Source organism: Camelus dromedarius, chromosome 7, assembly GCF_036321535.1.
Source record: "Camelus dromedarius isolate mCamDro1 chromosome 7, mCamDro1.pat, whole genome shotgun sequence".
Taxonomy (NCBI): Eukaryota; Metazoa; Chordata; class Mammalia; order Artiodactyla; family Camelidae; genus Camelus; species Camelus dromedarius.
In genome coordinates this window covers 25611439-25623727 of record NC_087442.1, presented here as the reverse complement: position 1 = coordinate 25623727, position 12289 = coordinate 25611439, and the positions used below count along the sequence as shown (strand labels likewise).

Here is a 12289-nt window from a genome sequence, read left to right as displayed (position 1 = left end):
GGATTTAAAAGCAAACATGAAAGTGTCATTGAAACAAAAATAAATATCCAACCGGAGAGCACATTGACAATGTAACCGCACAGAAAAAGTGATTCAGATAACTTGTGGACACAGCACTCTGTAAGATAAAAATAAGAGTCAAAAACTTGTGTCATAAGATTACAGTGAAGAATAAATGGAACGAGGAATGTCAAGGGCTTCACCCAGTGGCTGGCAGGGTAAAGAAAGGCTCCTGAGTCTTTGTCTCCCCAGTCCCAGAACAAGGGTCGCACGTGAAGGAGAGAGTGACTGAAGGACATCATCTCCTAAAAGCAACCCCTTGATTTCACAGCTGGAGAAGGCATGGAATGGGGTGGAAATAATACTTACTGGCTAAATGCTGGACTCAAAGGATTCAAACTAGAAGTCTCATTATGACTACACAATCTCAGTATAACTAAAGTAAAGGAAAACTGCCATGTGGTATGTAAGTGACACTAGCAATCACTTTATTTTCACTCAGATGCCCCCTAATTTTCACACACAGGGTCATTTTATTCCCACAAATTTAAAGGATTAGAAATACTTGCCTTGTCGTGGATGGCCCGCCGGTTGGAAGGCTGTATTAAGACCTTGTACCCCAGGTTGGTGATCCCCTTGATGTGCCGGGGGGCCAGAGGAGCCCTCCTCTCCCAGGCGTTCACGTCCTCCCGCCGCAGGGCCACCACCGCCTTGTGGTGGAGCCCTCTGGAGCGGCTGAGCCCCAGCCTGCCCGGTCGGGTCCTAAGCACTCGCAGCATCTTGAAACCTGGTGACTGTAAAGACATCGTGAGAGCAGGACAGCACAAGGCAGGAGGGCGCACAGGTTAGTTCTGGTCTCCTGAGAAATCTGTTGTAAAGTCCAGCCACCTCAGATGGTAACAGATACAAGATGGAGGAGGGCGAGGGAAAACTTGGATGATGTCAAGTGTTCCTTTACCCGAAAAATAAAAAAAAGATTTCCACAAATGAAGTTTTTCCCAAAATTAAAAGATGTCCTGAGCAACTTACGGAATTCTAACCAATATCTGCTAAGCGGAAATCATTTTTTTTTAAAAAATATGCTTTATCAAACATTTATTCAGCACAAAAGTTTTAAGCAAATTAACCTACAAGGTAAATACAGGAAGATAATTTTGCCAACTTTGAGGATATAAAGTTGAGAATCCTTTAACCATGTGCGATGTTCTGGACAGTCCAGCCCCAGCCTCTTCAGAGTTTCACCTCTGCCCGTTCCCTACAGCAGTGTGCTCAAAGTGCGTTTCAGAGCCTGCTGTCAGGCAGTGAACTGCTCCTTACTGGTCCACGGTGAGACAGGTACAGAAACAGAAAGTAAGCACTTGGAAACTTTTAGATCACAGGATCATTTTTTCTAGTCATTCACTGCTACTGAATTTTATAAAAGCATTTATATTTAAGAAACAAAACAAACATGGTCTTCCCCACAGGCATTAGAGGCTGAAGCGCACAGCCCTAAGCCCCCGCCCTCTCTGAGACCCCAGCCTCACTCAACTGACCCTTCTGCTGCGCTAAGCACGCTCTTCTCCTTTCCAGAGTTTCCTCCTGTGCCACATCCTCCTGCTCTTATATTAAACCTGGACCTCTGTCTCCATCACTTTTCTGTTATTCCAGATCATAAAACTCTACCCGTTTATTCAATCAAGAAATATTTACAAGAGGCTTACTATGTGTCAGCACAGAGTACATTTTATAGAAATTTTTAAAGCATAAATGTCAAATGGTATTCTGTTATTTATGGGCATGTAAATTTAGTAGGCAAAGGTCATGTCAGATGATAGTTTGCTGGATCACTTGGACCTGAAACCTCAGTTTTCTGTTTCAGGTTGACATCAAAATATAGGGACTAGATTTTTACACCTTCTAGAAATTCCTTACCAATTACTGCTAGTATCTAGCAAAATTCTTACAGAACACATTTCTGCTACATCAGACGGCAATCTCTAAATCAGATCCACCTTATAGATGGGGAAGTTTGGTCCAAACAGTGAACATGCAAGTACATTTCCTAGGGGCAAACAACGACTTGCCATCCTAGACAGAAAATCTACAGGACGACTCACAAAACAACAGACTAAAAGAGTAAGGGCAATAGCAAGAAGTCCGGCTAAGGAGGCTTTAGTTAGAAGAGGGGCAGGGAGAGAAAATGCCACACCCAGCACACGAACGCACCGGCGATCAGGAGCTCAGGCTAGCTTCCATCGGGCCGAAACACAGATGTCAACGTTTCAGTAAAAGATTGTTACATACTCTATCTAACTTTTTGGTTTATTTATATGGCTTTGTTTTTAAAAGAAAATACCTTAAGCCCAAACCCAAGGCCAAGCCCAATGCATGTATTCTCCCTCAAGCCCAACGAAAATCATCGATGTCCCACAGAACTTGAATCCCTATGTTCTTAAATGAAACCAGTTCCAAAGACAAGTGAGTCCTCTGAACACATGGGTAAGCCCAGAAATAGTCCCCTCTTGCCAGCAGGGGCTGTATCTCACAGAGCAGAGGCCACCAAGCGATCTTAATCCTCTACACTTGGTAGCAATTCTTGGCACAAAGATTAGGAATCATGTTCAAATAATTTAATCTCTCTGGTGAGCCCAAACTTGATTCATAACCACAGCCTCTGCTCTCTGAACAATGCTCCCCCCTCCTCCTCTCCCCCTCCTCTGTCTGGAGTCCGGGGTACAGTGTGGGAGGACAGACACAAACATACACACGTGTAACACACACATCCATGTTTGCAAACGCAGACTTTCCACGGGGACAAGGAAGGAAAGCAGCAGAGGCTGACCGTCTGCATTTTATTCGGGAAGTTCCTTTCACTTTCACTTTTTGTAGGGAATTCTTCAATCACAAATCCTGATGCTTTGTTTTTAAGCAAATACAACAGTAGCTACCACTGATTTAACATTATATTTAACACTATGCCAAGCACTTTACAGACACTTTTCATTTCCTCCTTGCCAAAATCTTACTAAGCAGATACTATTATATCCTCATTTTACCAATGAAGAAACTGAAGTGAAATCTGACAAGGTGCTGCTTTTAAGCAGAAGCAGGACCCCTAGGTTAATATTTAACACTCAGGATTATCTCTTCTTTGCCAAAGACTGCAGATCCACACCTTGTAGATCTGACCCACGTTGTTAACTACTGGCAGCTCATCTCAGAAATAAATCGGATCCATATGGTACTGACTATATGACCAGTTCTCCCCGCAGCATGGGGTGCCTCTATCAACCCCTTTCCTGTGTGTCACCAAAAATCCTCCCTGAATCCCTGCCAAGGGAAATTCTAGGTTTCTGAGTGCTTAGAAAAAAGATTTGATGATAGCAGGTTTGACCATGTTAGTAATTGCTTGAACGTTGAAACTTAGTCTCAGCCTACATGGATGGGCCCATCATCGGTTTCATTCTAAGGTCGTCAAGGAAAATGTCACAGTGAGGATTTCTGAATGGCTCTGAGGTCAAGCACTGCAGGTGCCTGGTATTTCACAGAAATGCCCTGGTGGACTGTCCTTGATTTCCTTGTCCTGGATTTTGTGGGCTTTTCCAAGAATATAAGGAACTGATGTTTATTACTGGCAATGCTTTCAAGTGGAAGCAAGGCAGTAAGACTCCAGGCTTACCCACTGGCTCTAGTGAGGTTACCTGACAGGGCTGGGTGCTGTTAACAGCCTGCAGCATGAGCAAGGAGGATATGGGAAAGCAAGAGGAGGAAAGAAGAAGAGAAGGAAAGAGCTGGCAAAAACAAGGAGAAAGAAGAGGAGGCAAGAAACAAGGAGAGAAAGAGAAGGGTCACAGGGACGTGAAACAAGACCCTTCCCCTGACTATTTCTAAACAGTCTTCCATTCATCTCATTAAGGGCCAACGTTTCAAATAGCATAAAAATAAAATTTAAAAAGATTCTTTGCTTTTGTGAAAACAAGAACAACACTAAGGTATACATTTTCACTTGCCTAGGATTGGTTAGGAATCTGAAATGTCTCTAAAAGCCATGAGATACTGTAGTGAGTTGCACAGACATGTACTGATCTAGGAGGATAATTAGCAGATGGACTCTAGCAACAGGAGAACATACTATATGACATCACCTTACTCTCTTCCCATCTCTCAGTTTGGGGGAAGACTTAAGAATTTCTTGTAATTTACTTATCCTGCAAATTACCTATCTTTACAATGCACATATGAGCATCAGGGCAGGAGGGGAAATATGCTTAAATGTTCTTGGTGTTTTCTATCCTTTTCAAGAGAAATCAGAAAGAAAATGGTCACTAGAAGAAAAGAGATAGACAGACAGACAGACAGACAGACAGATAGTAGATAGAGCTTAGAACTCCATACATAACCCACCACTTTCTTTCAGTGACCATGAAATAAACCATGGTCATTGTGTACATGATCACCCTAAATAATGAGAAGAAACAAAAGATTCTGTGAGGTGTAGTTACAGAAGATTATACCTGAGGAAAAGCCACCTTCAAAGGCAGAGGACCGCTTATTTAGTTGGGAAGGTCCTTTCAAATGGTTAGTAGACTGGGTTTTTTGCACAATTGCATGTGTTAATATAGTAATTAAGTTGGTCATTTGTTTCTAGCATGAATATTTTCTAATATTTCTAATATTAATTTTTTTATTGAAATACAGTTGATTTACAATGTTATATTAGTTTCTGATATATGGTGTAGTGATTCAGTTATAGATATATATTTATCTTTTTCCTATTTCTTTTTCATTATTGGTTATTACAAACTATTGAATATAGGTCCCTGTGCTACACAGTAGGACCTTGTTCTTTACCTATTTTATATATAGTATCTGTACCTGCAGATCCCAAACTCCTAGTTTATACCTCCCCCCACCCCACTTTCCCCTTTGGTAACCATAAGTTTGTTTTCTGTGTCTATGAATCTATTTCTGTTTTGTAAATAAGTCCACCTGTGTCATTTTTTTTTTTGGATTCCACATACAAGTGATATAATATGATATTTGTCTTTGTCTAATTTACTTCATTTAGTATGATAATCTCTAGGTCCATCCATGTTGCTGCAAATGGCATTATTTCATTCTTTTTTATGGCTGAGTAGTATTCCATTGTATCTACCACAACTTCTTTATCCAATCATCTGTTGATGGACATTTGGGTTACCTCCATGTCTTGGCTATTGTAAATAGTACTGCTACAAACATTGGGGTGCATGTAACTTTTCAAATTAGAGAGAATTTAATATAATAAAATATAATAAAAGCCAGAAATTTTATTGATGGAGCTATCATTTGTCCATTGATAATGGGAGAGGTGTTCTGATTTTCTTTCTCTAACTAAAACAAAATGGGGGGGGGGGGCACTTAAGGTGTGCAGAGCACAATGTTAGGTGCTTACAAAGAGGCAGCAATCTAGGCCCTGACCATTTTCCTGGGATCCAACAGGAGCAGGATGAAACAATTTTATCTACTTAAATGGCTCCAATTAAAATCTGTTGGTGAATTATCAGTTACTAGCTATAGATGAATATTAGAGTCAGAATAGACCTGAGAGAAAATCATCTAAAGGCAGATAATATAAATGAAGGCAGTGAGCCCCATATAAATAAGGAATTTTTCACGTTTCATAAAAAGCATTTTCCAAGCCTCAATGGATGAATCATAATAAAACCATCTGTGGTTTGGTTGGTATGACTTTTAAATGTAATTGGATTAGGTTGCATTTATCTGCTATTGTTCAGGTAGTACTTATGCCATAAAATAATGTATCTAATTTGTGCTGGTTTTCATGAGTTAGAATGGTAGGTAGATGAAGAGAGCTGAGGTCTACATAGAGTTTTGTATTCTTCCACCAAATACTAAAAAAATTCTTTAAGTCTCTTCAATCCTTTCTGTAATATCAACCTAACTAGAAAACTTTATAAACCTAAAAACCACCTACCTAAACCAAAACAATGTGCAAGCAAATATAAGAGCTTAAGTATAAAAAGAGCTAATTTCTGTTGCTTCTAATTTCTGTTGCTTCCACTGAGACATGTAAAAATGATCACAAATTCATTATTGAAGAAATTAAGGCCAAATTATCTATGGCTAGGCCCCAGAGTCATCCTTGTATTTCAGATCTTTAAAATAATTCCACTAGAACATAATTCAGTGACTCAAACTAAAACTATTAGATCACATGGGGAGATTTCTCAGTGCCAAGTTACTTGTAATAATCAGACATACATCTAGATTAGACATCGAAAGACTAAGGATGGCGCAGCCTTGAGTTGAAGAAAATAAAGTACTGAGTGAGAAATGCAAGTGATGTACATCCACACTTCCAGTTCATTCAAAAAAATGCAAGCATATTTAAAAAGCCGTGGCTTCCCAGGAAGCCCTGGCACTGTAAATAAGGGTAGTCGGCTCCATGGCCATGAGTCTTGGCCCACAATATATTTTTGGTATCCAGACCATAATATTCCTGGAGAGGTCCAAAAGAGTTCCAAATGAACAGAACACCTGGTGATGGCCTAGAATTAATGCAAATAGCTCCCAACCCCAAAGCGTGCTAGAACTAGGCTTGGGCATGCAGCAGCACTGTTCTCCACACTTTCATTTCCTGTTGCATAGCTATATTCTTTTAACATTAAGCTCCTTACAAAATAGAAGTAAAAACAAGTAGATGGGGGGGTGTCTATTAATATTAATTAATCTTGTCAAGAATATTCATATGTTTTCAAGTCCATCGGTTACTCTAAGTCATCAGAAGATATAGGACCTATGAATCTCATGGTCTCCAGCCCACAAATTTAGCTTCACTGAGATGGAATGCAAAGTTAGTTCTGAACTGGAGTCTAATCCAAAATGTTTCCCTGCTTCTCTGTCTGTTTGTTTGCTAAACTCTAAATTCTTGGAGGGAATGAATTGCGTTGTCTTCATCTCTGTATTCCCAGTGACTACTGCATAGGAGAACTCAAGTGTTTGGGGAAAGAATGAATAGATCAATGAGCAAATTTAAATGAATGTCATAAAGACCAATGTAGCAGAGAAAAAAAAAATAGGCTCATGAATAAGGACAGGGACTCATCGCTCTCCTCCCCACAATGCCCTACAAAAGATCTAGTCTCTTTCCAAGATCTTATAGACCAATGAATGTTATGAAATGCAATACACTATGGTAGCAAAATCCAGACCTGGATGCTGAGACATATAACTAGCTACACGGTTCCTTACTTCACCTCAGTTTCCTCATCCCAACTGAAATATAATACTAAAATCCTACTGATTCTGTTAAGTATAGTAGTGACTGGGCACTGTGGATTACAAAAGCATTAGAATTTTAGAACATAAATTGACTCACAAAGATCCAGCTAAAATACACTGAACAAGGAAACAAACACCAAACAAAATACCAAAGACAGTATGGAGGAAGACAGAGTATTCACCTAAATTACCTGCATTAACTGCATTGACCAACAGCCCAGAGCTTGCAACAGGAGGGGGTACTGCAAAGGAACTCTGAATGTCTCCTCCACAAATGGCCTGGGGTCCTCAGCCTCCCACTTACTCTATGACCTTGGTGAGTAACTTAACCTATCTGTGCCTCATCTGCAAAAATGGGAATCATGTTAATATGTACATTGCAGGGCCATTCTGAAGTTTAATTGAGCTAATGTGCATAAAGTACTGAGCACATGTGTAAACACTACTAAATGTTAAGAAAAAGGCTGCAAGCCTGCCCACTCCTCTAAGGTGAGCACAGCCACATGTCACATCAAGTGTCATGGGTTTTTGTTTTTGTTTTTGTTTCAGTATAAAGTATATGAAAATCACATGTCAAAGTCAATGATTCTTCAGTCCTGTGCAGTTAGGTGGGTGTAATCACTGGTACATCCTCTCCACATTCTGGTAACTGACAACCCACAATATCAAAAAATGTTCATCTTTATTCAAATTACTAAACACTCTCTCTCCCTCTCCCCATACCCCACCCACTCCCAAATCTCCTGAAATCAGTGCCTGAAAACTACATTTCTTCCAGTTAGAGTTCGGGAGACGCTGACCCCCGAGGCACACCGCTTTCTCACTTCTCCTATCTCTGTTAGAGAATGGACTGGAAGCGGCAGCTTCAGTGGGCGGGACGGGTGCGGAGCTGTCTCCATCTCAGAGAGAAGGGCCAGTTCCATATGGGCAGGATGAGGAAGTTCGTGATCCGAGTTTGGTAAAGCAAGCCAGGGCTGGAAGGGTCAACCAATAACTGTGCCAAAAGAACGTGGGGTGGGGTGGGGGGTGCCCCCTACAATCTCCATCAACCACCCCCTGGAGTCAGTCCATCTATATAAGGATGCAGCCCAACAGTCAACAGGTAGTTTGTTCTACACCTTCAAGACCAATCCTTTACTCCCCGGCAACCGCCCCCACCTCTGACCCCGCCAAAAGAGGAAAAAAAAAAAAATCCAAATTGCCACTCCTCCTTCCTATACAGAAATCCCGGAGCCGCGATAACTGCCCCCTACCCTCTATCCTCCGCCCGCAGGGAAACGCTCGCTCGGAAGGGAGGTCTGGCGAGGAGGCCCAAACGCTCGCCACCCTCTTCCCCAGTCTTCCCGGCAACGGCCGGTGAACGCGGAGTTCCCGGGTCTCCCGCGGTGCAGGGAGGAGGAGGCAGAGCTCGCGGCCCCTCCCGGGGGACAGCAAGTACCTGCCAGCGATCTCCAAACTCATCTTACAGGCTGAGCCCAGCGCCCACCTGCTCAGCCCCCTCGGGGCACCCCTCCTCACCTCGTCCAGTCCCCGCTGCCTCTGCGTTCCCGGCTCTGGGCAGGACAAGCTCCGAACTCCCCGCAGAAATTGGGATGAGAGCCGGGAGGAGGAGGTCCTTGCTCAACTTCTCAGGACGTCATGCCTCTTCCTCCGCAGCCAATCAGCGGCTGCTCTGAGGGAACAACCTTCTCGTCCGCCAATCGGCGGCGCTGCTGGGTACTAGGTCATGCCCTGCCCTTGCCCCTCCCCAAAAATCCTTCTGCTTTTTAGATCTCTGACCTACGTCGTTAGCTGAGGGCATCACGTTCTCCCAGGAAGGTTGTTGACCAAGTTTGTAACTGTCCATAGCAGAAGACAGGCGGAGCCGAAGGACGAAAATAGTCCGAACATTACACGCTCAACAGATATGTGTACCTCCCGGGAAAAAGAAAGTTTCGAGCTTACGTGTATTACTCTTGTTTAGCGATACACACTTTTCAAAGCATTTTCACAGCCTCATAACAAGCCTGTGAAGCCAGATGACAGTTCTTAGAGTAGTTTTAGAATCCAGCTGAGACTCTACATCAATGAATCATCCTACAATGAATTCAACTCTACATTCACATCCAATGAATATTAGCTTTCATTAATGAATTTAATAATTTGAATAATGAATTTTCATTTTTATGAACTGTGTAGCCCCAGAGGTTTTTTCCTCAAACCAATGAGATGACCAGAGTTACGTGCTTAAGGGAATATGGTCTAGGTAGTGCATAAAAGAGGTTTGAATGAAAGTAATAGTAAAGGGATTCAGAAAGACAAAGTCCACACCAGGGGTGAGGCTGACAGGCTGCAGGAAGAACTGAAGCAAATTTGGTGTTTCAGGCTTGGTTACGTGGTGAGTGGGAAGTTGGTGATGTCAATAGCAGTGCTGGGAAACACAGCAAGAAGGGAAGGTTTTAGAGGAATAATTAGGAATATGATTTTAGCTGTGTAAAGCTAAAGATACAGAGAAGATTCTAATTTTCTCTGCAATTGGTGATATGAATGGAGTCTATAAAAATATTCTAGATTCAAGATTGTTGATATGAGAGTTCAATAGTTAAAAGTATCTGTAGCAGATATGAGAAAAGTAGGCATTGGAGAAAGTTATAAAAACAAGAGAGATTACCCTCTGGCCATTGACTCCCCAGGAAGACCACGGATGGACTTCAGGTGTTTTTTCAACCTCTAGCGCTGAGGCTAGTCTTCACAAAATGCATTTTCCCCTGTCCCTCTGGGGCCACTTAGTCAGCACTTTTAAAGAATATTGGATGTTGTCATATAGGCATGGATGCTTAATATTCACTGGGTGTGGATACACCACACTCAATTTTTCAGTCTCAGTTTGCTCTGAGAACTGTCATCTGGCTTCACAGGCTTGTTAGCTTGTTATGAGGCTATGAAAATACCTTGAAAAGTGTATACTGCTAAACAAGAGTGACACACATGAATTCGAAACTTTTCTTCCCGGAGTTACATACATCTGTTTAGAGCCTAATGCTCAGACCATTTTGCCCAAAGTCCTTCACACAATGTGTGAGTTTCTTCAAGATATAGCCAAAATCAGCCATTTCAGCTTCAGTTTTACAGCAGAACCAGCTTGCAAGGAACCTGAAATGCAATCTGTGCTTTGCTATCTCCCTAAGGATTAAGAGCCTAGATCAGAGTCCTAACTTTTCCCCTTCAAGATATCAATGATGGACAAGTGACTTAGTTTAAAAAAAAAAGTTTAGGTTTCCTTACCTGTTAATAGGAAAATAATAGGAACTATTTCATGGGAGCATTATGAGGATAAAATGACATAATGTCCAAAGTACTCTGCCAAGGGTCTAGCTAAAGAAACAGGCAGTTATTATTTATTTTCACAATATCTCATGTTGTCTACTTATCTGTAATTCTCTGTAATTCCAACCGGGTAAATTAGGAGACATGAAGGGAGTGTGTGCAGGGATGAAGGAGGATAACAAAAGACAGGGATGCACTGTGGGCCTAGCAACAGTGAGAGCTACCAGCGGCCTTAATCGGGCCAGGGGAAGAGATAAGAGGAGCTCTCACTGTGGTGTAGCTGAAGCGGTAAGAAGTGCCACCTGATGGCGGTGGCTTTTGACAGGAAGGAAGATGCCTAAGGAATCAATAGCCCTGCTCAGAGAGGGAGCTACCTAAGGCAAAGGTGAAGAAACTTTTTTTCTGTAAAAGGCCAGAAAATTAATATTTTAGACTTTGCAAGCCATAAGGTCTCTGTCACAATTATCCAGCTCTGCCCTTTGGAGAGTAAAAGCAGCCATAGACAATACTTCAATGGATGGGCATGACGTGTGCCAATACAACTTTATTTATAAAAATAAACTGCAGGCTAGATTTGGGACTAAGGGTCATAGTCTGCAGACCCAAGGTCTATGGTATGAGTAACCCTACTTCCCTCTCCTGCCCTCCTTTCTCCCACTAGTGCCTTCCACAAACTGAACATGAGGAAAGCCAGAGGGCTGGTACAGTCCGTAAAGGACAGCCCCTCAGGAACAGAGCAGGCAGAGAAGGGGGCAGAAGTTCTAGAAGGTTCATAGGAATCTATTCAGCACAAAACGTATTCAGCAAATGCTTGTTGAAATGAATGAATCTTATGATTGATCACTGTGAATTACTTGGTGAGTGGTTGAACACTCATGGGAAAACTATCAAAACTGCATCCCTGAATGTGGGCAAAGCCAGAAAAGGCTCCTGGATTGTGGCGACTTAACCAAGGGCCTGTGATGCTCCATTAGCTCCTCTCTTGCTTTATTTTGAAATCCTATGCACTTCTGACCTGTCGATGAAACATTAACCTGGCCAAAAAATCCTTCTTTTGAATTCTAAACTGCTGTCCAAATGCTTATGGTGTTCAGGAATTTCACAAAATATGCACATGAGAAATACCGTTCCTTTAAATGGGCAGTTCAACCATTTTTCATCATAGTGACATAAGTGTGACAGGCCTCAGACATCTCTTCACAATAAAAAGGGACCACAGATGCAAGAAAAACAAGGCTTGGCTACGGCCCAAGTGTTTCCACAGCCAACTCCTGCCGTCAGCTCTTCAGATTCCTTCAAGATGGGAGAACCCTTCCACCCGTGCAGGGTGCTAGGCCAACACACCCGAAACTGGGAAGTTGAGTCTAGACTGCTCAAGCTAACTCTCTTTCTCCCCCCTTCTTTGGCTTTGTCTCTTCCCTCATTGTTCCTTACTTTGGTTTTGTTCTTCTTGAGAGGCCATAGGGTAGTACGTGAGCACTGGGGTGAGCCAGACCCAGACTCAGTCCCTCCTTTGCCAATTCACTAGCTGGTCACTGTGTCTCATTTTCCCCATCGGGACGCTGGGGACATCACAGGGTTCTCAAGAAGACTAAGTGATGCATATTATTAATACATGTGAGCTATTGTTGGGGCTTATTACTTTATTCTCTCATCCTCCTCTCCCTTTTCTTTGTATTCAGAACTCATTCTCAGTCTTAAGTGAGCTTTGCCGTAA

At 42.3% G+C, this 12289-nt stretch overlaps 1 protein-coding gene across 1 annotated transcript in view; it reads right to left on the bottom strand.

The window, feature by feature from the left end:
* AASS (aminoadipate-semialdehyde synthase) overlaps window positions 1–8877 on the bottom strand; it is a 52298-nt gene extending 43421 nt beyond the window's left edge. The window contains exons 1-2 of the mRNA XM_031455268.2: window positions 8785–8877; window positions 570–794 (exon numbers count right to left, since the gene is read on the bottom strand). Coding sequence (XP_031311128.2) covers window positions 570–779 — 210 coding nt within the window. The 5' untranslated portion in view covers window positions 780–794; window positions 8785–8877. The remainder of the gene's footprint in view (window positions 1–569; window positions 795–8784) is intronic.
* Between the last annotated feature and the right edge of the window lie 3412 nt (window positions 8878–12289).